Source organism: Lithobates pipiens, unplaced genomic scaffold (genome assembly GCF_037356315.1).
Source record: "Lithobates pipiens isolate NorthernLeopardFrog02 unplaced genomic scaffold, aLitPip1_a1.2 Scaffold_13, whole genome shotgun sequence".
NCBI lineage: Eukaryota > Metazoa > Chordata > Amphibia > Anura > Ranidae > Lithobates > Lithobates pipiens.
The window spans coordinates 534642059-534669117 of NW_027507718.1; the positions used below are offsets into that span (position 1 = coordinate 534642059).

Consider the following 27059-nt stretch of genomic DNA (forward strand, 5'->3'; position numbering starts at 1 on the left):
CGGACTTTTCCACCGGATTGTTTGATCGTGTGTACGCATTAGTGTGATCTCTGTACCCCCAGTGTGCAGGCTGCATGGAGGGTGCATGATCCCCAATCATAGCCCCATTCATCACAACTAGGATCCGGAGTGAGTGCATGTTTTTATATAGTCCCTTCACAAGTACCCGAAAAAAACCAGACCCATATGTCCTCTACTGTCTGGTGTGGAGAATTGACCATTTCATGTCTTTAGGTCCCTAATCAATCTCTGGCACTTCAAGGAAATCCAATGTGTTTCAGAACAAACCTGCCACGGGCCTCCTTGATGGAATAATGTCATTTCATAATCCTTCACTGCTACATATACTACATATTACCCATATTATCCACCATCAGTCAATACCTCCACATCACCACCATGTGGAATTGGTGACCGTATTATTAGCAGTGACAGGTGCTCTTGTAAGTAAATAAGACATTTTTAGAGAAGGGAGGGTCAGATTCTCAGAGAGGTTCCAGGAGGTATGTGGAGCTCTTCCAGAATTCCAGATATCTGTTCTTTACTCCGTTGTCTGATATTTGGCACCACAGACTGAACAGATATTCTACATGAACCCTTTCTGTCCTATATGGGGGGGGGGGGGTTCATTAAAATTTTAGATCATAAACTTACCACACACTCATTCTTCACACAGGGATTCTTCCGAGAACTCAGTGACCTCAATGCCACAAACACCGACCACAAATTGCCCTCCTGGATGTACTTCCAGATCCGTCACTTCCTTAATCAGGATAAAAATAGAATGCTTTTCAGATGACCACTTACCCCATTCCAGAACTGACGTCTGTAAACCACCACATCTCATTTCATTCTGGAAAGCTTGTCCTTTTTTCTTTTGTTGTCCTATCTTTCGAAGGGCCTCCTCTCTTCTTATTCTTGGGAAATTGACCTCGGTCAATTGTTTGCTGTAGAACAATGGGAACATAGGAATATTCTCATGCTTAGAGAGTCTCAGCCAACATAGTGATCAAAGAAACAAATGGCAAGATATGCTGGAGAGGGTATCGTACCCCGGTAACCCTTCACCATATTTCCCCAGATAGACCTGACCCATGCTGGAGGTGTTAACAGGATGGTGGTCCTTCTCCCAAAGCCTACCTTCTGGAGAGAGGTACCTTCCATCATAACTGACTGTGCCCTAGAATTCCAACCACGCCATCCCTTCTTCACAAAACAATCCAAATGCTTTCACCTTCTACACCCAGCGAAAACCATAATCCCGAGATACTGGAAGTCAACCCAACCATCCAGTGGCCAACAAGGAAGAGTTAATCAATGCAAGCCAAGACAATATGGCTCATGTAGCCCCTCTCTGACACCCAAAGGCAGGATAGCACCTTTAGAGGTAAGAGTGGGCTAGCATTTCACCCCATTGCTAAAATAGGGGGAACAGGAAAGGATATTGAGTGGCAGTCAGGATTTCAGAATGGTTAAGGGGGTGAGGGTTGGGGATCCCAGATATCGTAGCAGATCACTTACACCCCCTCCAGATTAGTGTCCAGCTTCACATTGTCAGAATCTTTAAGCCGACCCGGCAACACTGTAAGTATGTTCCCAAATTTCAGTGCCTCCACCAAATGAGTTGCCAGGCCCTTTTGAGAGACCAGCCTTCTTCCTGAGCTCTCTCCAGCAAGGGGCCCCACCCTGGGTCTCCTCCTTGGCACAGCTTCCTCCAGACCAGGCAGGACAGCTTCAGGACAAGGGATGAGCTCGGTGTTTGACTTTGAACACGGGCCGTTCGCCTGTTCGGTGAATTCAGAACTTTGTGGACCGTTCGAACCAAATTTCGTGTGGCGCGAACGGCCCACAATGCACTACGCCATCGCAGTGCATTGCTGGCTCATGATTGGCCAAGCATGCACTGTGACCCCGCATGCTTGGCCAATCACATCGCCGGCAGTGAGGAGAGCCATAATTGGCCACAGGCAGGATGCCTGTGGCCAATTATAGCTCAGGGGGGGTTTAGTACACGCCCCACACTATATAAGGCTGCCAGTGCAGCAGCCTTGTGTAGTGTGTTGGCGTGCAGGGAAAGAGAAAGATAGGCAGGGACAGTGTTTTTTTGCTTGGGAACCTAGCGCTGTTACAGTGGGTGTTGTGTGCCTCCTGCACAGTATACACCTGAAGATACCCCTTATTGCTGGTGTTGTTCTGTTTCTGTAATACAGGCATCTGTAGAAGTTAAGAGTGGGTGTTGTGTGCCTCCTGCACAGTATACACCTGAAGATACCCCTTATTGCTGGTGTTGTTCTGTTTCTGTAATACAGGCACCTGTAGAAGTTAAGAGTGGGTGTTGTGTGCCTCCTGCACAGTATACACCTGAAGATACCCCTTATTGCTGGTGTTGTTCTGTTTCTGTAATACAGGCACCTGTAGAAGTTAAGAGTGGGTGTTGTGTGCCTCCTGCACAGTATACACCTGAAGATACCCCTTATTGCTGGTGTTGTTCTGTTTCTGTAATACAGGCACCTGTAGAAGTTACAGTGGGTGTTGTGTGCCTCCTGCACAGTATACACCTGAAGATACTCTTTATTACTGGTATTGTTCTGTTGCATAGCTTGCATATTAGCCTTTAAAATTAGCACTTTTGATTTCGAACGTTCGAGTCCCATAGACTTTATTGGGTTTTAAAGTTCGTACAAATTTTCGGTCCGTTAGAAGGTTCTGGTGCGAACTGAACCGGGGGGGGGGGGGGGGGTGTTCGGCTCATCCCTATTCAGGACCACTACAGAACATGCTAGGCCCCAAGACAGGCTACTGGACCTAACAGCAGAGCTCCATCCAGCAGCACCTCCCTAGGCACATGGCCTGTCCCAAATTTTGATATCCTCTCCCAGAATGCACCAGTGGTCTAAACCTCCTACTGCAGGGGTCGGCATCTGGCCTGTGGGCGGCACACAGGCCGCCGCCTCTAAAGGCGTGGCCTGTCAGTGCACCTGGCCCACTGACATTCTAACCCCTTTATGCCAACCGTACGCAAATATGCGACCTTGGCTTGAAGGGGCATTACCCCGGTACCGTTTTTTTTTAGAGCCGACGGTTGGCTTTCCAGGGATAACAACCGATGGGTCCAGAGGTGTGAGGGCTGTGTAATGTAAAGGGACCAGAGGTGAGGGGGCTGTGTAATGTAAAGGGACCAGAGGTGAGGGGGCTGTGTAATGTAAAGGGACCAGAGGTGAGGGGGCTGTGCAATGTAAAGGGACCAGAGGTGAGGGGGCTGTGCAATGTAAAGGGACCAGAGGTGAGGGGGCTGTGCAATGTAAAGGGACCAGAGGTGAGGGGGCTGTGCAATGTAAAGGGACCAGAGGTGAGGGGGCTGTGTAATGTAAAGGGGCCAGAGGTGTGAGGGTTGTGTAATGTAAAGGGACCAGAGGTTCTGGGGGCTGTGTAATGTAAAGGGGTTCAGAGGTGAGGGGGCTGTGTAATGTAAAGGGACCAGAGGTTCTGGGGGCTGTGTAATATAAAGGGGGCCAGAGGTGTGGATGCTGTGTAATGTAAAGAGGTCCAGAGGTGTGGGTGCTGTGTAATGTAAAGAGGTTCATAGGTGCTGGGGGCTGTGTAATGTAAAGGGGTCCAGAGGTGAGGGGGCTGTGTAATGTAAATGGAGCCAGAGATGAGGGGGCTGTGTAATGTAAAGGGAGCCATGGGTGCAGGGCTGTGTAATATAAAGGGGTCCAGAGGTGCGGGGGCTGTTTAATAAAAAGGGGGCCAGAGGGGAGGGGGCTGTTTAATAAAAAGGGGGCTAGAGGTGAGGGGGCTGTGTAATGTAAAGGAGGGCCAGAGTTGTGAGGGCTGCGTAATGTAAAGGGGGGCCAGAGGTGTGAGGACTATGTAATGTAAAGGGGGGCCAGAGGTGTGAGGGCTGTGTGATGTAAAGGGGGCCAGAGTTGTGAGGGCTGTGTAATGTAAAGGGGGGCCAGAGTTGTGAGGGCTGTGTGATGTAAAGGGGGCCAGAGTTGTGAGGGCTGTGTGATGTAAAGGGGGACCAGAGGTGTGAGGGCTGTGTAATGTAAAGGGGGGCCAGAGGTGTGAGGTCTGTGTAATGTAAAGGGGGACCAGAGGTGTGAGGGCTGTGTAATGTAAAGGGGGGCCAGAGGTGTGAGGGCTGTGTAATGTAAAGGGGGGGCCAGAGGTGTGGGGGCTGTGTAATGTAAAGGGGGACCAGAGGTGTGAGGGCTGTGTAATGTAAAGGGGGGCCAGAGGTGTGAGGGCTGTGTAATGTAAAGGGGGGGCCAGAGGTGTGGGGGCTGTGTAATGTAAAGGGGGGCCAGAGGTGTGAGGGCTGTGTAATGTAAAGGGGGGCCAGAGGTGTGGGGGCTGCGTAATGTTATCTTCATTTATTAGCAGGTGAATGCGGCCCTCAATGCATCCACATACATTGAATCCCTTACATTGAAAACCCTTAAGTGGAAAAAGGTTGCTGACCCCTGCCCTACTGGATTGGCTGAAGGAAATATAAATATTCATTACTCGGTTTTGTTTGTGAAATCTCATACTATGACCGGTGACATCTACTGGCAACAATGAGAAATCACAAGCTTAAGCATATAGGGAAAAACCAGAAGAAGAACCATACAATCAGCCTGAGCCAACTACAGCCCAGCCAATAACTAGATTGACATAGTAGCCCCTGTTTAGGAGACGGGGGGTACCTACATACCTGGACAAGATGGCACCTGATCAAATTCACCTCCACTAACAAAGCCTCCTACATGTGACAGACATTTCATTTCTTTGCTACACAGTGATGACCTCAATTATAGGTCAACCCTTACATAGTGGATCAGGCCCCCTTCATAAGAGGCCTGGAAGGAGTGACATGGGAGGCCCTCGGGCTGGCCATCATTACACCTCCCCTTCAACCTTCACCCACCCCTCTGTGTCCCCCCACTCTCTAATTCCCTGACCTTCACCCACCCCTCTTCCAAGTGTCCCCCCACTCTCTAACTCCCTGACCTTCACCCAGCCCTCTTCCAAGTATCCCCCACTCTCTAATTCCCTGACCTTCACCCACCCCTCTTCCAAGTGTCCCCCACTCTCTAATTCCCTGACCTTCACCCAACCCTCTTCCAAGTATCCCCCACTCTCTAACTTCCTGACCTTCACCCACCCCTCTTCCAAGTATCCCCCACTCTCTAATTCCCTGACCTTCACCCACCCCTCTTCCAAGTATCCCCCACTCTCTAACTCCCTGGCCTTCACCCACCCCTCTTCCAAGTGTCCCCCCACTCTCTAACTCCCTGACCTTCACCCACCCCTCTTACAAGTGTCCCCCCACTCTCTAATTCCCTGACCTTTACTCACCCCTCTTCCAAGTGTACCCCCACTCTCTAATTCCCTGACCTTCACCCACCCCTCTTCCAAGTATCCCCCACTTTCTAACTCCCTGACCTTCACCCACCCCTCTTCCAAGTGTACCCCCACTCTCTAATTCCCTGACCTTCACCCACCCCTCTTCGAAGTGTCCCCCCACTCTCTAACTCCCTGACCTTCACCCACCCCTCTTCCAAGTATCCCCCCACTCTCTAACTCCCTGACCTTCACCCACCCCTCTTCCAAGTGTCCCCCCACTCTCTAACTCCCTGACCTTCACCCACCCCTCTTCCAAGTATCCCCCCACTCTCTAACTCCCTGACCTTCACCCACCCCTCTTCCAAGTTTCCCCCCACTCTCTAACTCCCTGACCTTCACCCACCCCTCTTCCAAGTGTCCCCCCACTCTCTAATTCCCTGACCTTCACCCACCCCTCTTCCAAGTATCCCCCCACTCTCTAACTCCCTGACCTTCACTCACCCCTCTTCCAAGTGTCCCCCCACTCTCTAATTCTCTGACCTTTACTCACCCCTCTTCCAAGTGTCCCCCCACTCTCTAATTCCCTGACCTTCACCCACCCCTCTTCCAAGTATCCCCCACTCTCTAACTCCCTGACCTTCACCCACCCCTCTTCCAAGTGTACCCCCACTCTCTAATTCCCTGACCTTCACCCACCCCTCTTCCAAGTGTCCCCCACTCTCTAATTCCCTGACCTTCACCCACCCCTCTTCCAAGTATCCCCCACTCTCTAATTCCCTGACCTTCACCCACCCCTCTTCCAAGTATCCCCCACTCTCTAATTCCCTGACCTTCACCCACCCCTCTTCCAAGTGTCCCCCCACTCTCTAATTCCCTGACCTTTACTCACCCCTCTTCCAAGTGTCCCCCCACTCTCTAATTCCCTGACCTTCACCCACTCCTCTTCCAAGTGTCCCCCACTCTCTAATTCCCTGACCTTCACCCACCCCTCTTCCAAGTATCCCCCCACTCTCTAATTCCCTAACCTTCACCCACCCCTCTTCCAAGTATCCCCCACTCTCTAACTCCCTGACCTTCACCCACCCCTCTTCCAAGTATCCTCCCCACTCTCTAACTCCCTGACCTTCACCCTCCCCTCTTCCAAGTGTCCCCCCACTCTCTAATTCCCTGACCTTTACTCACCCCTCTTCCAAGTGTCCCCCACTCTCTAATTTCCTGACCTTCACCCACCCCTCTTCCAAGTATCCCCCACTCTCTAACTCCCTGACCTTCACCCACCCCTCTTCCAAGTGTACCCCCACTCTCTAATTCCCTGACCTTCACCCACCCCTCTCCAAGTATCCCCCACTCTCTAACTCCCTGACCTTCACCCACCCCTCTTCCAAGTATCCCCCCACTCTCTTATTCCCTGACCTTCACTCACCCCTCTTCCAAGTGTCCTCCCACTCTCTAATTCCCTGACCTTCACCCACCCCTCTTCCAAGTATCCCCCCACTCTCTAAGTCCCTGACCTTCACCCACCCCTCTTCCAAGTATCCCCCCACTCTCTTATTCCCTGACCTTCACCCACCCCTCTTCCAAGTGTCCCCCACTCTCTAATTCCCTGACCTTCACTCACCCCTCTTCCAAGTATCCCCCACTCTCTAATTCCCTGACCTTCACCCACCCCTCTTCCAAGTATCCCCCACTCTCTAATTCCCTGACCTTCACCCACCCCTCTTCCAAGTATCCCCCACTCTCTAATTCCCTGACCTTCACCCACCCCTCTTCCTAGTGTCCCCCCACTCTCTAATTCCCTGACCTTTACTCACCCCTCTTCCAAGTGTCCCCCCACTCTCTAATTCCCTGACCTTCACCCACTCCTCTTCCAAGTGTCCCCCACTCTCTAATTCCCTGACCTTCACCCACCCCTCTTCCAAGTATCCCCCCACTCTCTAATTCCCTAACCTTCACCCACCCCTCTTCCAAGTATCCCCCACTCTCTAACTCCCTGACCTTCACCCACCCCTCTTCCAAGTATCCCCCCCACTCTCTAACTCCCTGACCTTCACCCTCCCCTCTTCCAAGTGTCCCCCCACTCTCTAATTCCCTGACCTTTACTCACCCCTCTTCCAAGTATCCCCCACTCTCTAATTCCCTGACCTTCATCCACCCCTCTTCCAAGTATCCCCCACTCTCTAACTCCCTGACCTTCACCCACCCCTCTTCCAAGTGTACCCCCACTCTCTAATTCCCTGACCTTCACCCACCCCTCTCCAAGTATCCCCCACTCTCTAACTCCCTGACCTTCACCCACCCCTCTTCCAAGTATCCCCCCACTCTCTTATTCCCTGACCTTCACTCACCCCTCTTCCAAGTGTCCCCCCACTCTCTAATTCCCTGACCTTCACCCACCCCTCTTCCAAGTATCCCCCCACTCTCTAATTCCCTGACCTTCACCCACCCCTCTTCCAAGTATCCCCCCACTCTCTAACTCCCTGACCTTCACCCACCCCTCTTCCAAGTGTCCCCCCACTCTCTAATTCCCTGACCTTCACCCACCCCTCTTCCAAGTGTCCCCCACTCTCTAATTCCCTGACCTTCACCCACCCCTCTCCAAGTATCCCCCCACTCTCTAATTCCCTGACCTTCACTCACCCCTCTGACATTACCCAACCCCCTCCTTCCCCATCACCCTACTCCTTTTATAGGCCCCTGTGTCCACCCGAACAATCTTCCCAGAAGATTCTGTCTATTAGATACTCGTACTTGGAACAGCTACAGGAGAAGGACCTTCCAGATGTTTAACGCTCCATAAATGTGGATTTTTGGTTGAAGGTAGATAAACAACCTCCACTGTGAGGCCCGAACCTTTCCTCCTCGTCCCCGTGCTCCTTCCACACCACACCCCGCCCCTTCTCTTCCTTTGTATGGCCAGGCAAACTCTATAATGAATATGGCTCTATGTACCCCTTCTTGTACACATCTGGGGGTTCTACCAGCTTTTCCAGCCCTGGAGAAATGGCTGATATTATTATTATTGATGAATTGTCACTAATACAGCATCGGATTTTCTGGCTTTATTATAAACATGAAATGTAGAGTCCAGTCTTCTTATGAGTTGTCTTTCCGGACTGCGTTTCATTACAAAAGAGAAGTTGACAGAAATGGGGGAACTTCTAATCTACAGCTGTATTGTTGCCATTGGTATAGACAGGTTCTCTTGTTAGACCCCATTCTCTTATGATGTATGATCTGCAGGGTCCTCAGGGGCCTTCACCCTCCATCAGATGTGCCATGTTGGTAATGTTCCTCCTTCTGTTTCCTCAGGGAATGTGTTTCCTGCACCGCAGCATCATCACCACCCACGGGAACCTCAAATCCTCCAACTGTGTGGTGGACAGCCGATTCGTATTGAAGATCACTGACTATGGACTGGCCAGCTTCCGATCCAGCTGTGATGCAGACGATGTCTATGCCTTGTATGCCAGTGGGTGTGAATGTCCACAGTTACCTCGTACCCCCCCCCCCATGAGATCTGCTATGTGATGACAGGTCACCCAATCCCAGGCCGGACCTTCCCTGGGACCAGTGCAGCTCATAGATGGCTCTGTATAGATCTATATATATGTATAACCCCTGTATATGGATGTACAGACTTTATGGCCAACAGTCTGCGGGCACCTGGTCATCACATTTACTGTTTTGTGTTCGTGGGCATCCCATTTCAAAACCATGCCATTAATATACACTAGAGTTGACCACCGTGCTGCCCACGGCCATTAATATAGCGCTGCCCCTCTCCTCATGGCGAACTGCCCTCCCCCCATGGTCAATAATATAGAGGTGCCCTGCCCCCAATGGACATTAATATATACTAGAGTTGCCCACATGCTGCCCATGGCCATTGATATAAAGCCACCCTCCCCCCATGGTCATTAATACAGAGCTGCCCTCCCCCCCATGACCATTAATATAGAGCTGCCCTCCCCCCATGACCATTAATATAGAGCAGCCCTCCCCTCCATGGCTATTAATATAGAGCTGCCCTCCCCCAATGGCCATTAATATAGAGCTGCCCTCACCTCATGGCCATTAATATAGAGCTGCCCTCCCCTCATGGCCATTAATATAGAGCTGCCCTCCCCCCATGGCCATGAATATAAGGCTGCCCTCTCCCCCATGACCATTAATATAGAGCTGCCCCCCCCCCCCCATGGCCATTAATATAGAGCTGCCCTCCCCCTATGACCATTAATATAGAGCTGCCCTCCCCCCCATGGACATTAATATAGAGCTGCCCTCCCCCCATGGCCATTAATATAGAGCTGCCCTCCCCTCATGGCCATTAATATAGAGCTGCCTCCCCCCATGACCATTAATATAGAGCTCCCCTCCCACAATGGCCATTAATATAGAGCTGCCCTCCCCCCATGACCATTAATATAGAGCTCCCCTCCCACAATGGCCATTAATATAGAGCTGCCCTCACCTCATGGCCATTAATATAGAGCTGTCCTCCCCCCATGGCCATTAATATAGAGCTGCCCTCCCCTCATGGCCACTGATATAGAGCTGCCCCCCCCCCCATGGCCATTAATATAGAGCTGCCCTCCCCCCATGACCATTAATATAGAGCTGCCCCCCCCCATGGCCATTAATATAGAGCTGCCCTCCCCCCATGGCCATTGATATAGAGCTGCCCTCCCCACATGGCCATTGATATAGAGCTGCCCTCCCCACATGGCCATTGATATAGAGCTGCCCTCCCATCATGGCTATTAATATAGAGCTGCCCCCTTTGTGGTTATATCATCCTCCACTCTTCTGCGAAGACTAACCACAAGATTTCGGAGGGTGTCTGTGGGAATTTGTACCCATTTGTGAAGTCAGGTACTGATGTTGGATGAGAAGATCTGGCTCACCATCAGTGTCCCAATTCATCCCACAGGTGTTCAGTAGGGTGAGGTGAGGGCTCTGTGCAGGACATTATAGGAGCATAGTATCTCTCCTATGGATTGTGATGGGGGTCTCATTGTCGTCGCCCCCCCCCGGATAGTGTCCAACATATAGATTGTGATGGTTGTTGGGGGGTCTCATTGCCCCCCCCCCAGGATAGTGTCTAGAGTATAGATTGTGATGGATGATGGGGGTCTCATTGTCCCCACCAGCATAGTGTCCAGCATATAGATTATGATAGGGGTCTCATTTCCCTCCAGGGGTAGCTTCCAATATATAGCTTGTGATGATTGCCCCCTCTGGATAGTGTTGTGATGGGGTCTCACTGTCGTCCAGAGTGGTATCCACCATATAAATTGTGATGGGGTCTCATTGTCCCCCAGGATGGCATCCACCATATAAATTGTGATGGGGTCTCATTGTCCCCCAGGATGGTATCCACCATATAAATTGTGATGGGGTCTCATTGCCCACCAGGATGGTATCCACCATATAAATTGTGATGGGGTCTCATTGTCCCCCAGGATGGTATCCACCATATAAATTGTGATGGGGTCTCATTGTCCCCCAGGATGGTATCCACCATATAAATTGTGATGGGGTCTCATTGCCCACCAGGATGGTGTCCACCATATAAATTGTGATGGGGTCTCATTGCCCCCCAGGATGGTGTCCACCATATAAATTGTGATGGGGTCTCATTGTCCCCCAGGATGGTATCCACCATATAAATTGTGATGGGGTCTCATTGCCCCCCAGGATGGTGTCCACCATATAAATTGTGATGGGGTCTCATTGCCCCCCAGGATGGTATCCACCATATAAATTGTGATGGGGTCTCATTGCCCCCCAGGATGGTGTCCACCATATAAATTGTGATGGGTTCTCTATATCATAGATTGTGATGGGGTCTCTATATCATAGATTGTGATGGGGGTCTCATTGCCCCCCAGGATGGTGTCCACCATATAAATTGTGATGGGTTCTCTATATCATAGTTTGTGATGGGGTTCTCTATATAGTAGATTGTGATGGGGGTCTCTATATCATAGATTGTGATGGGGTCTCTATATCATAGATTGTGATGGGGGTCTCTATATCATAGATTGTGATGGGGGTCTCTATATCATAGATTGTGATGGGGTCTCTATATCATAGATTGTGATGGGGGTCTCTATATCATAGATTGTGATGGGGGTCTCTATATCATAGATTGTGATGTCATAGATTGTGATGGGGGTCTCTATATCATAGATTGTGATGGGGTTCTCTATATCATAGATTGTGATGGGGGTCTCTATATCATAGATTGTGATGGGGTTCTCTATATCATAGATTGTGATGTCATAGATTGTGATGGGGGTCTCTATATCATAGATTGTGATGTCATAGATTGTGATGGGGGTCACTATATCATAGATTGTGATGGGGGTCTCTATATAGTAGATTGTGATGGGGGTCTCTATATCATAGATTGTGATGGGGGTCTCTATATAGTAGATTGTGATGGGGGTCTCTATATCATAGATTGTGATGGGGTTCTCTATATCATAGATTGTGATGGGGGTCTCTGTATCATAGATTGTGATGGGGGTCTCTATATCATAGATTGTGATGGGGTCTCTATATCATAGATTCTGATGGGGGTCTCTGTATCATAGATTGTGATGGGGGTCTCTATATCATAGATTGTGATGTCATAGATTGTGATGGGGGTCTCTGTATCATAGATTGTGATGGGGGTCTCTATATAGTAGATTGTGATGGGGGTCTCTATATCATAGATTGTGATGGGGTTCTCTATATCATAGATTGTGATGGGGGTCTCTATATCATAGATTGTGATGGGGGTCTCTATATCATAGATTGTGATGTCATAGATTGTGATGGGGGTCTCTATATCATAGATTGTGATGGGGGTCTCTATATCATAGATTGTGATGGGGTTCTCTATATCATAGATTGTGATGTCATAGATTGTGATGGGGTTCTCTATATCATAGATTGTGATGGGGGTCTCTGTATCATAGATTGTGATGGGGTTCTCTATATCATAGATTGTGATGGGGTTCTCTATATAGTAGATTGTGATGGGGGTCTCTATATCATAGATTGTAATGGGGGTCTCTATATAGTAGATTGTGATGGGGTTCTCTATATAGTAGATTGTGATGGGGGTCTCTATATAGTAGATTGTGATGGGGGTCTCTATATCATAGATTGTGATGGGGGTCTCTATATCATAGATTGTGATGGGGGTCTCTATATCATAGATTGTGATGGGGGTCTCTATATCATAGATTGTGATGGGGGTCTCTATATCATAGATTGTGATGGGGATCTCTATATAGTAGATTGTGATGGGGGTCTCTATATCATAGATTGTGATGGGGGTCTCTATATAGTAGATTGTGATGGGGGTCTCTATATCATAGATTGTGATGGGGGTCTCTATATCATAGATTGTGATGGGGGTCTCTATATCATAGATTGTGATGGGGGTCTCTGTATCATAGATTGTGATGGGGGTCTCTATATCATAGATTGTGATGGGGATCTCTATATCATAGATTGTGATGGGGGTCTCTGTATCATAGATTGTGATGGGGGTCTCATTGTCCGCTGTGATAGCTGTGTGTATAATGTTGGTCTTGTATGACGTAGCTGATATCAGCTCTTCTTTCTGTACAGAGAAGCTGTGGACGGCTCCGGAGCTCCTGAGAATGAACAGACCCCCTCCTCAGGGCACACAGAAGGGCGATGTCTACAGCTTCGGGATCATACTGCAGGAGATTGCCCTGAGGAACGGGGCCTTCTACATCCAGGGCATGGACCTCAGCCCCAAGGGTAATGACTGCAGAGTTTAGTTACTGGAGCATGGAGGGTTTATGTAGGGTGGAGAAGATATCAGGGTTTAATACCCCTGCACTCTGAGTGCCTGTTGCCACCCGGCGAGAAAGTGAAGAGAATCTTTCTAATAGGGACACCGAGGGCAATAAAAATTCTGACAGGACTTCAATGAGAAAAAGGAGCAGAAGGAGCCGATGCATGGAGAATTGGCCCTGCTCTCTGCCGGTGCCAGGGGCCTTACGTTGGCATCGGGCATGTGAAGCTGTGTTACAGGAAAGTATGGGGGGTGGTGGGGCAAGGTGAGCACTAGTCCAAACCATTTCCACTAATGATGGGAAGCGAAGAGCAACATTTGTGATCTTCAATGTTTTAATAAATGGACACGAAGGTCCCAAAAAAGAACCTCAAGGATCTCCAACATGTTTCATAGTGATATTTGGGGATCCCAGCCAAGAACCTTGAGGTCCTCCAACACATTTCACAGTGATGTTTGTAGGTTCCAAACAAGAACCTCGAGGACATGGGATGCATTTCACAGTGATGGTTGGGGTGCAAAAACAAAGAGCTTCAGGGTCCTCCAACACTGTTCACAATGATGTTTGGAGATCTCAAGCACCTTGAGGTCCTCTGTTTCACAATGGGATCCCAAACAAGCACCTTGAGGTCCTCTGTTTCACAATGGGATCCCAAACAAGCACCTTGAGGTCCTCCGATGCATTTTGTAATGAGGTTTGGGGGTCCCAATCAAGAACCTCAAGGTCTTTTATTTCATAATGATGTTTGGGGAACCATTGTGTGATGTTGGCATGGGTTGGGTGTCTGATGATTTTTGTGGTCCTGTGGCCCCCGTCTCTTCCTCCTGCAGATCATTTCACTCTCACAAAGTCCTGAAATATGAAAAGTTATTTTGGTTCCTCTCCCTGTTTTAAGCTGTTGGAATCCGCGGGTTTCATATAATCTGTCATCCCCATCTACCATCCTCCCTCCAGAGATTGTCCAGAAGGTCCGGAATGGCCAGCGTCCATTCTTTCGGCCCACGGTGGACACTAGCTGTCACAGCGAGGAGTTGGGTATCCTCATGGACCGATGTTGGGCGGAGGAGCCCCTGGACCGTCCAGACTTTAGCCAGATTAAGATGTACATCTGCAAGTTCAACAAGTGAGCAACTGTGGGGGGAAGATGTCCTGCATGGTGGGGAGGGGTGATGTCTTATGGGGAGGGGTGACATCTTACATCCTGGGGAGGGGTAATGTCCTGCATGGTGTGGAGGGGTCAGTGTCCTACATCCTGGGAAGGGGTGAAACCCTACATCCTGGGGTGAGATGATGTCCTGCATCCTGGGGAGGGGTGGAACCCTACATCCTGGGGTGAGATGATGTCCTGCATCCTGGGGAGGGGTTGGTGTCCTACATCCTGGGGTGGGATGATGTCCTGCATGGTGTGGAGGGATGATGTCCTGCATGGTGTGGATGGGTGGTGTCTTACATCCTGGGGAGAGGTGGAGTCCTGCACGGTGGGGAGGAATGATGCCCTACACCCTGGGGCGGGGTGGTGCCCTACTTCCTGGGGAGGGGTAATTTCCTACATCCTGGGGAGGGGAGACGTCCTGCACGGTGTGGAGGGTGACGTCCTGCATGGTGTGGATTGGTGACGTCCTGCATGGTGTGGAGGGTGACGTCCTGCTTGGTGTGGAGGGGTGACGTCCTGCATGGTGTGGAGGGTGACGTCCTGCTTGGTGTGGAGGGGTGACGTCCTGCTTGGTGTAGAGGGGTGACGTCCTGCATGGTGTGGAGGGGTGACGTCCTGCATGGTGTGGATTGGTGACGTCCTGCTTGGTGTAGAGGGGTGACGTCCTGCTTGGTGTGGAGGGGTGACATCCTGCTTGGTGTGGAGGGGTGACGTCCTGCATGGTGTGGAGGGGTGACGTCCTGCATGGTGTGGAGGGGTGAGATCCTGCTTGGTGTGGAGGGGTGACGTCCTGCTTGGTGTGGAGGGGTGACGTCCTGCTTGGTGTGGAGGGGTGACGTCCTGCATGGTGTGGATTGGTGACGTCCTGCTTGGTGTAGAGGGGTGACGTCCTGCATGGTGTGGACTGGTGACGTCCTGCTTGGTGTAGAGGGGTGACGTCCTGCATGGTGTGGACTGGTGACGTCCTGCTTGGTGTAGAGGGGTGACGTCCTGCATGGTGTGGATTGGTGACGTCCTGCTTGGTGTAGAGGGGTGACGTCCTGCATGGTGTGGAGGGGTGACGTCCTGCATGGTGTGGAGGGGTGACATCCTGCATGGTGTGGAGGGGTGACATCCTGCATGGTGTGGAGGGGTGACGTCCTGCATGGTGTGGAGGGGTGATGTCCTGCATGGTGTGGAGGGGTGATGTCCTGCATGGTGTGGAGGGGGGATGTCCTGCATGGTGTGGAGGGGGGATGTCCTGCATGGTGTGGAGGGGGGATGTCCTGCATGGTGTGGAGGGGTGACGTCCTGCATGGTGTGGAGGGGTGACGTCCTGCATGGTGTGGAGAGATGATGTCCTGCATGGTGTGGAGGGGGGATGTCCTGCATGGTGTGGAGGGGTGATGTCCTGCATGGTGTGGAAGGGTGATGTCCTGCATGGTGTGGAGGGGGGATGTCCTGCATGGTGTGGAGGGGTGACGTCCTGCATGGTGTGGAGGGGTGACGTCCTGCATGGTGTGGAGAGATGATGTCCTGCATGGTGTGGAGGGGGGATGTCCTGCATGGTGTGGAGGGGTGATGTCCTGCATGGTGTGAAGGAATAACGTCCTGCATGGTGTAGAGGGGTGGTGCCTTACATCCTGGGAAGGGGTGGTGCCCTACATCCTGGGGAGAGGTAATTTCCTACATCCTGGGGAGGCGGCAATACCCAAGGGGGTGGTGTATGCTACATGCCTAGCTTGGAGAGGGTATGCCACATCCTGGTTGAGCAGGGAATGTCCTACATCCTGGGGAGGGAAGGGAGATGTCTACATCCGGAGGAGGGGGTGATATCCTGAATCCCAGGAATGGGGGGACATCTTACATCCTGGTAGGAGGGGTATATCTTATATTGAGGGGAGGGGGAATTACCTGACACTGTGTGTTTTGCAGGGAGTGGACAACCAGCATCCTGGATAACTTACTGTCCCGTATGGAGCAATACGCCAACAATCTGGAGAAGTTGGTGGAGGAGCGGACACAGGCCTACCTGGAGGAGAAGCGTAAAGCCGAGAACCTGCTCTACCAGATCCTGCCACAGTGAGCGTCAATACTCCACCGACAATACCAACACTGCATTCACCACGCAATACACAAACCACGCCACATAATACAAATACTGTATGGGGGAGGGGTCAGAATATCAGGGGTACTGGGGAGGGGGCAGTATGGCAGTTGTAGGAGGGCAGGGGTCAGTATTGTCACTTGTATTGGAGGGAGGGGCCAGTATGTCACTTGCATTGGGGGAGGGGTCAGTATTGCAGTTGTTACAGGGGTCAGTATGTCAGTTGTATCAGGGGGAGGGGTCAGTTGTATGGGGGAGGGGTTAGTATGGCAGTTGTATCACGGGAGTGGTCAGTATGGCAGTTGTAAGGGGGAGTGGTCAGTATGGCAGTTGTGTCAGGGGGAGGGGTCAATTGTATGGGGGAGGGGTCAGTGTGTCAGTTGTATGGGGGGTCAGTATGGCAGTTGTATTGGGGAGGGGTCAGTATGGCAGTTGTATCAGGGGGAGTGGTCAATATGGCAGTTGTATCAGGGGGAGGGGTCAGTATGGCAGTTGTATGGGGGAGTGGTCAGTATGGCAGTTGTATGGGGGAGTGGTCAGTATGGCAGTTGTGTCAGGGGGAGGGGTCAGTTGTATGAGGGAGGGGTCAGTATGTCAGTTGTGTCAGGGGGAGGGGTCAGTTGTATGTGGGAGAGGTCAGTATGTCAGTTGTATCAGAGGGAGGGGTCAGTTGTATGTGGGAGAGGTCAGTATGTCAGTTGTGTCAGGGGGAGGGGTCAGTTGTATGGGGGAAGGGTCAGTATGGCAGTTGTGTCAGGGGGAGGGGTCAGTTGTATCAGGGGAGGGGTCAGTATGGAAGTTGTGTCAGGGGGAGGGGTCAGTTGTGTCAGGGGGAGGGGTCAGTTGTGTCAGGGGAGGGGTCAGTATGGAAGTTGTGTTAGTGGGAGGGGTCAGTTGTATCAGGGGAGGGGTCAGTATGGAAGTTGTGTCAGGGGGAGGGGGTCAGTTGTGTCAGGGGGAGGGGTCAGTTGTGTCAGGGGGAGGGGTCAGTTGTATCAGGGGAGGGGTCAGTATGGAAGTTGTGTCAGTGGGAGGGGTCAGTGTGTCAGGGGGAGGAGTGTGCGGGAGGCTCTGGTCCAGGTACATGACGTGATCTGTTATTCTGTACTCAGCTCGGTGGCGGAGCAGTTGAAGAGAGGAGAGACGGTCCAAGCCGAGGCCTTTGATAGCGTCACCATCTATTTCAGTGACATTGTGGGGTTCACATCCATGTCTGCAGAGAGCACCCCAATGCAGGTAGGTACCCCGACATACTTCATATAGATATATATCAGTGTGTATACCAGGCGGTGAGCTGGACAGAAGACACAATCCACACCGGGGGAATCCGGCTTCAAGGCTGACCAACCACCTGATAGTATCCCGCCTGTGAGCACATATCTGAAATAATCAAACCCGCCTTTCCTGTATAACCGCCCAATGGGTAACCCCCCGTAGGTGTAATATCTGAACTGGAAGAACTTTATCACCTGTGGTAAGTGGATAAGAAGAGGATGAAAAGAATAAACACTCAGCAGAAGACATTTGAAACCCATAAAAACACCTAAAATGACAAAAATCTGCCAGAATTTCCCTTTCTCAGGATCCTCATTGGATTTTTTTAAACAAATTTGGGTAAAATTTTGGTAAAATGAAATTGTCCAGTGTTGCCCCCCTATTATTATGTGCAGGCTCTGGATAGGAAAGTGGAAAGAATTGCCCTTCTGAGGTTGACCCCCGAAATCTGCCCCGGGGTACACAGAGACGTTCCTTGTCCCGGAGTCCTAATCCCGTCCTTTCTTCACACAGGTGGTGACGTTACTCAATGACCTCTACACCTGCTTTGATGCCATAATAGACAACTTTGACGTTTACAAGGTAAGAATCTCACACAGGACGGTATGTGGAGCTGGCCCAGCACGGCCGCCTGGCTACTGCAGCATTTTCCTAAAGGGCTTCTGCAGATAATAATCGTGAATCACGGTGGGAAGTCCTACAGGCTGCTCAGTGTGACCCACACCGGTTCCTATAATGATCGTCCACCCGACACGGAACCTTACATCAGAGATCAGTACAGGTGTATTATACAGGGATCAGTACAGGTGTATTATACAGGTATACAGGGATCAGTACAGGTGTATTATACAGGTATACAGGGATCAGTACAGGTGTATTATACAGAGATCAGTACAGGTGTATTATACAGGGATCAGTACAGGTGTATTATACAGGTATACAGAGATCAGTACAGGTGTATTATACAGAGATCAGTACAGGTGTATTATACAGGTATACAGAGATCAGTACAGGTGTATTATACAGGTATACAGAGATCAGTACAGGTGTATTATACAGAGATCAGTACAGGTGTATTATACAGGGATCAGTACAGGTGTATTATACAGGTATACAGGGATCAGTACAGGTGTATTATACAGGTATACAGGGATCAGTACAGGTGTATTATACAGGGATCAGTACAGGTGTATTATACAGGTATACAGGGATCAGTACAGGTGTATTATACAGGTATACAGGGATCAGTACAGGTGTATTATACAGAGATCAGTACAGGTGTATTATACAGGGATCAGTACAGGTGTATTATACAGGGATCAGTACAGGTGTATTATACAGGTATACAGGGATCAGTACAGGTGTATTATACAGAGATCAGTACAGGTGTATTATACAGGGATCAGTACAGGTGTATTATACAGGTATACAGGGATCAGTACAGGTGTATTATACAGGTATACAGGGATCAGTACAGGTGTATTATACAGAGATCAGTACAGGTGTATTATACAGGTATACAGGGATCAGTACAGGTGTATTATACAGAGATCAGTACAGGTGTATTATACAGGTATACAGGGATCAGTACAGGTGTATTATACAGAGATCAGTACAGGTGTATTATACAGGTATACAGGGATCAGTACAGGTGTATTATACAGAGATCAGTACAGGTGTATTATACAGGGATCAGTACAGGTGTATTATACAGGTATACAGGGATCAGTACAGGTGTATTATACAGGTATACAGGGATCAGTACAGGTGTATTATACAGGGATCAGTACAGGTGTATTATACAGGTATACAGGGATCAGTACAGGTGTATTATACAGGTATACAGGGATCAGTACAGGTGTATTATACAGGTATACAGGGATCAGTACAGGTGTATTATACAGGTATACAGGGATCAGTACAGGTGTATTATACAGGTATACAGGGATCAGTACAGGTGTATTATACAGATATCAGTACATGTGTATTATACAGGTATACAGGGATCAGCACAGGTGTATTATACAGGTATACAGGGATCAGTACAGGTGTATTATACAGGGATCAGTACAGGTGTATTATACAGGGATCAGTACAGGTGTAATATACAGAGATCAGGACAGGTGATAATATACAAAGATCAGTACAGGTGTATTATACAGGTATACAAAGATCAGGACAGGTGTATTATACAGGTATACAGAGATCAGTACAGGTGTATTATACAGAGATCAGTACAGGTGTATTATACAGGGATCAGTACAGGTGTATTATACAGAAATATCAGTACAGGTGTATTATACAGGGATCAGTACAGGTGTATTATACAGGGATATCGGTACAGGTGTATTATACAGGTATACAGGGATCAGTACAGGTGTTTTATACAGAGATCAGGACAGGTGTATTATACAGGGATATAGTAATCCTCTGAACAGATGGCCACCTGAGGTTTTTGCTCTCTCTGCAGGTGGAGACCATCGGTGATGCCTATATGGTGGTATCAGGGTTACCGGTACGGAACGGGAAGTTACACGCACGAGAAATTTCTAGAATGTCGCTGGCACTTCTGGACGCTGTAAGAACATTCAAAATCCGTCACAGACCGAGCACACAACTCCGCCTCCGAATAGGAATACACACAGGTATCCCCCACCTCCCCACCCCCCTTCCATGTCCAGGTGTATTATACAGAGATCAGTACAGGTGTATTATACAGGTATACAGGGATCAGTACAGGTGTATTATACAGGTATACAGGGATCAGTACAGGTGTATTATACATGTATACAGAGATCAGTACAGGTGTATTATACAGGTATACAGGGATCAGTACAGGTGTATTATACAGATATACAGAGATCAGTACAGGTGTATTATACAGGTATACAGGGATCAGTACAGGTGTATTATACAGATATACAGGGATCAGTACAGGTGTATTATACAGGTATACAGGGATCAGTACAGGTGTATTATACATGTATACAGAGATCAGTACAGGTGTATTATACAGGTATACAGGGATCAGTACAGGTGTATTATACAGGTATACAGGGATCAGTACAGGTGTATTATACAGGTATACAGGGATCAGTACAGGTGTATTATACAGGTATACAGGGATCAGTACAGGTGTATTATACATGTATACAGAGATCAGTACAGGTGTATTATACAGGTATACAGGGATCAGTACAGGTGTATTATACAGATATACAGAGATCAGTACAGGTGTATTATACAGGTATACAGAGATCAGTACAGGTGTATTATACAGGTATACAGGGATCAGTACAGGTGTATTATACAGGTATACAGGGATCAGAACAGGTTTATTATACAAGGATCAGTACAGGTGTATTATACAGGTATACAGGGATCAGTACAGGTGTATTATACAGATATACAGAGATCAGTACAGGTGTATTATACAGGGATCAGTACAGGTGTATTATACAGGTATACAGGGATCAGTACAGGTGTATTATACAAGGATCAGTACAGGTGTATTATACAGGTATACAGGGATCAGTACAGGTGTATTATACAGGTATACAGAGATCAGTACAGGTGTATTATACAGGTATACAGAGATCAGTACAGGTGTATTATACAGAGATCAGTACAGGTGTATTATACAGGTATACAGGGATCAGTACAGGTGTATTACACAGGTATACAGGGATCAGTACAGGTGTATTATACAGGAATCAGTACAGGTGTATTATACAGGTATACAGGGATCAGTACAGGTGTATTATACAGGTATACAGGGATCAGTACAGGTGTATTATACAGGTATACAGGGATCAGTACAGGTGTATTATACAGGTATACAGGGATCAGTACAGGTGTATTACACAGGTATACAGGGATCAGTACAGGTGTATTATACATGTATACAGGGATCAGTACAGGTGTATTATACAGATATACAGAGATCAGTACAGGTGTATTACACAGGTATACAGGGATCAGTACAGGTGTATTATACAGGAATCAGTACAGGTGTATTATGCAGGTATACAGGGATCAGTACAGGTGTATTATACAGGTATACAGGGATCAGTACAGGTGTATTATACAGATATACAGAGATCAGTACAGGTGTATTATACAGGTATACAGAGATCAGTACAGGTGTATTATACAGGTATACAGGGATCAGTACAGGTGTATTATACAGGTATACAGGGACCAGTACAGGTGTATTATACAGGTATACAGGGATCAGTACAGGTGTATTATACAGGTATACAGAGATCAGTACAGGTGTATTATACAGAGATCAGTACAGGTGTATTATACAGGTATACAGAGATCAGTACATGTGTATTATACAGGTATACAGAGATCAGTACAGGTGTATTACACAGGTATACAGGGATCAGTACAGGTGTATTATACAGGTATACAGGGATCAGTACAGGTGTATTATACAGGGGTCAGTACAGGTGTATTATACAAGGATCAGTACAGGTGTATTATACAGGTATACAGGGATCAGTACAGGTGTATTATACAGGTATACAGGGATCAGTACAGGGTATTATACAGGGATCAGTACAGGTGTATTATACAGGGATCAGTACAGGTGTATTATACAGAGATCAGTACAGGTGTATTATACAGGTATACAGAGATCAGTACAGGTGTATTATACAGGTATACAGGGATCAGTACAGGTGTATTATACAGATATACAGAGATCAGTACAGGTGTATTATACAGGTATACAGGGATCAGTACAGGTGTATTATACAGATATACAGAGATCAGTACAGGTGTATTATACAGGTATACAGGGATCAGTACAGGTGTATTATACAGATATACAGAGATCAGTACAGGTGTATTATACAGGTATACAGAGATCAGTACAGGTGTATTATACAGGTATACAGGGATCAGTACAGGTGTATTATACAGGTATACAGGGATCAGTACAGGTGTATTATACAAGGATCAGTACAGGTGTATTATACAGGTATACAGGGATCAGTACAGGTGTATTATACAGGTATACAGAGATCAGTACAGGTGTATTATACAGGTATACAGAGATCAGTACAGGTGTATTATACAGGTATACAGAGATCAGTACAGGTGTATTATACAGGTATACAGAGATCAGTACAGGTGTATTACACAGGTATACAGGGATCAGTACAGGTGTATTATACAGGTATACAGGGATCAGTACAGGTGTATTATACAGGGGTCAGTACAGGTGTATTATACAGGAATCAGTACAGGTGTATTATACAGGGATCAGTACAGGTGTATTATACAGGTATACAGGGATCAGTACAGGTGTATTATACAGAGATCAGTACAGGTGTATTATACAGGTATACAGGGATCAGTACAGATGTATTATACAGGGATCAGTACAGGTGTATTATACAGAGATCAGTACAGGTGTATTATACAGGGATCAGTACAGGTGTATTATACAGGTATACAGGGATCAGTACAGATGTATTATACAGGGATCAGTACAGGTGTATTATACAGAGATCAGTACAGGTGTATTATACAGGGATCAGTACAGGTGTATTATACAGGTATACAGGGATCAGTACAGGTGTATTATACAGGTATACAGGGATCAGTACAGGTGTATTATACAGGTATACAGAGATCAGTACAGGTGTATTATACAGGTATACAGAGATCAGTACAGGTGTATTATACAGGTATACAGGGATCAGTACAGGTGTATTATACAGGGATCAGTACAGGTGTATTATACAGGTATACAGGGATCAGTACAGGTGTATTATACAGATATCAGTACAGGTGTATTATACAGAGATCAGTACAGGTGTATTATACAGAGATCAGTACAGGTGTATTATACAGGGATCAGTACAGGTGTATTATACAGGTATACAGGGATCAGTACAGGTGTATTATACAGATATCAGTACAGGTGTATTATACAGGGATCAGTACAGGTGTATTATACAGGTATACAGGGATCAGTACAGGTGTATTATACAGGTATACAGGGATCAGTACAGGTGTATTATACAGGTATACAGAGATCAGTACAGGTGTATTATACAGGTATACAGGGATCAGTACAGGTGTATTATACAGGTATACAGGGATCAGTACAGGTATACAGGGATCAGTACAGGTGTATTATACAGGTATACAGAGATCAGTACAGGTGTATTATACAGATATACAGGGATCAGTACAGGTGTATTATACAGGGATCAGTACAGGTGTATTATACAGGTATACAGGGATCAGTATAGGTGTATTATACAGGTATACAGGGATCAGTACAGGTGTATTATACAGGTATACAGGGATCAGTACAGGTATACAGGGATCAGTACAGGTGTATTATACAGGGATCAGTACAGGTGTATTATACAGGTATACAGGGATCAGTATAGGTGTATTATACAGGTATACAGAGATCAGTACAGGTGTATTATACAGGTATACAGAGATCAGTACAGGTGTAATATACAGATATACAGGGATCAGTACAGGTGTATTATACAGGGATCAGTACAGGTGTATTATACAGGTATACAGGGATCAGTATAGGTGTATTATACAGGTATACAGAGATCAGTACAGGTGTATTATACAGGTATACAGGGATCAGTACAGGTGTATTATGCAGGTATACAGGGATCAGTACAGGTGTATTATGCAGGTATACAGGGATCAGTACAGGTGTATTGTACAGGTATACAGAGATCAGTACAGGTGTTTTATACAGGTATACAGAGATCAGTACAGGTGTATTATACAGGTATACAGAGATCAGTACAGGTGTATTATACAGGTATACAGAGATCAGTACAGGTGTATTATACAGGTATACAGAGATCAGTACAGGTGTATTATACAGGTATACAGGGATCAGTACAGGTGTATTATACAGGTATACAGGGATCAGTACAGGTGTATTATAGAGGTATACAGGGATCAGTACAGGTGTATTATACAGGTATACAGAGATCAGTACAGGTGTATTATACAGGTATACAGAGATCAGTACAGGTGTATTATACAGGTATACAGAGATCAGTACAGGTGTATTACACAGGTATACAGGGATCAGTACAGGTGTATTATACAGGTATACAGGGATCAGTACAGGTGTATTATACAGGTATACAGGGATCAGTACAGGTGTATTACACAGAGATCAGTACAGGTGTATTATACAGGTATACAGGGATCAGTACAGGTGTATTATACAGGTATACAGGGATCAGTACAGGTGTATTATACAGGTATACAGGGATCATTACAGGTGTATTATACAGGTATACAGAGATCAGTACAGGTGTATTATACAGGTATACAGGGATCAGTACAGGTGTATTATACAGGGATCAGTACAGGTGTATTATACAGGTATACAGGGATCAGTACAGGTCTATTATACAGATATCAGTACAGGTGTATTATACAGGGATCAGTACAGGTGTACTATACAGGTATACAGGGATCAGTACAGGTGTATTATACAGGTATACAGGGATCAGTACAGGTGTATTATACAGGTATACAGGGATCAGTACAGGTGTATTATACAGGTATACAGAGATCAGTACAGGTGTATTATACAGGTATACAGGGATCAGTACAGGTGTATTATACAGGTATACAGGGATCAGTACAGGTATACAGGGATCAGTACAGGTGTATTATACAGGTATACAGAGATCAGTACAGGTGTATTATACAGATATACAGGGATCAGAACAGGTGTATTATACAGGGATCAGTACAGGTGTATTATACAGGTATACAGGGATCAGTACAGGTATACAGGGATCAGTACAGGTGTATTATACAGGTATACAGAGATCAGTACAGGTGTATTATACAGGTATACAGAGATTAGTACAGGTGTATTATACAGATATACAGGGATCAGTACAGGTGTATTATACAGGGATCAGTACAGGTGTATTATACAGGTATACAGGGATCAGTATAGGTGTATTATACAGGTATACAGAGATCTGTACAGGTGTATTATACAGGTATACAGGGATCAGTACAGGTGTATTGTACAGGTATACAGAGATCAGTACAGGTGTATTATACAGGTATACAGAGATCAGTACAGGTGTATTATACAGGTATACAGAGATCAGTACAGGTGTATTATACAGGTATACAGAGATCAGTACAGGTGTATTATACAGGTATACAGAGATCAGTACAGGTGTATTATACAGGTATACAGGGATCAGTACAGGTGTATTATACAGGTATACAGGGATCAGTACAGGTGTATTATAGAGGTATACAGGGATCAGTACAGGTGTATTATACAGGTATACAGGGATCAGTACAGGTGTATTATACAGGTATACAGGGATCAGTACAGGTGTATTATACAGGTATACAGAGATCAGTACAGGTGTATTATACAGGTATACAGGGATCAGTACAGGTGTATTATACAGGTATACAGGGATCAGTACAGGTGTATTATACAGGTATACAGGGATCAGTACAGGTGTATTAGGCCGGGTTCACACGCTCTGACATTGGGAGCTCGTGTCACATGACGTGTGAAAATCAATGGTTCCCTATTGAAAACGCTCCCTGCACTACTTTGGTCTGACTTTGATCCTACTTCAGCCCACTGACTATCACTGAAGTCAGATAAAGGTCGGATCGCCATCTTCACCTTGGCATGTGACTTGTGCTCTGATCTTGAAGGGGAACTCCACGCAAAATAAAATAAAAAAAAGGCATGGGTTCAGCCCTTCAACAGCATACCAGGCCCTTCAGTCTGGTATGGATCTTAAGGGGAACCCCCATGCCGAACAATCCCCCTAAATCCATACCAGACCCTTATCTAAACACACAGCCTGGCAGGTTAGGAAAGGGGGTGGGTACGAGCGAGCTCCCCCACCCTAAACCGTACCAGGCCCCTCAACATGGGGGTGGGTGCTTTGGGGCAGGGGGGCCCCAAAGTACTTTGTCCCCATGTTGATGAGGACAAGGGCCTCTTCCTGACAACCCTGGCCGTTGGTTGTCAGGGTCTGCAGGTGGGGGGCTTATCAGAATCTGGAAGCCCCTTTAACAAGGGAGCCCCCAGATCCCAGCCCCCACCCTGTGTGAATGAGTATGGGGAACATTGTACCCTTACCCATTCACCTAAAAAGTGTCAAAAATAAAACACATTACACATGTTTTTAAAGTCATTTATTAAGGCATCTACATTGTCTCTTCTGATCTCTTCTCCCCTCTCCGGCTCTTCTGCCCCCTCCGCTGATTTCTTCTGCCTCTGCGGGTTTTTCTCCCCTCTCTGAGTCTTCTCCGGTCTCCTCTCCGCTCTTCTCTGATGTCTTCTAGCCCTCTCCAGTTCTTCTCCCCTCTCTGGGTC

The 27059-nt window shown here is 47.4% G+C and overlaps 1 protein-coding gene across 2 annotated transcripts in view; it reads left to right on the forward strand.

Moving 5' to 3' along the window:
* Positions 1-27059, forward strand: part of NPR2 (natriuretic peptide receptor 2) — a 160029-nt gene that overhangs the window by 107650 nt on the left and 25320 nt on the right. The window contains exons 13-19 of one of the 2 annotated variants that reach the window (XM_077478216.1): positions 8644-8803; positions 12964-13119; positions 14112-14280; positions 16225-16371; positions 17509-17632; positions 18185-18253; positions 20142-20316. In XM_077478216.1, the coding sequence (XP_077334342.1) occupies positions 8644-8803; positions 12964-13119; positions 14112-14280; positions 16225-16371; positions 17509-17632; positions 18185-18253; positions 20142-20316 (1000 nt within the window). Of the gene's footprint in view, positions 1-8643; positions 8804-12963; positions 13120-14052; positions 14281-16224; positions 16372-17508; positions 17633-18184; positions 18254-20141; positions 20317-27059 lie in introns of those variants that run through there. The other variant, XR_013272410.1, reaches the window with a different exon arrangement.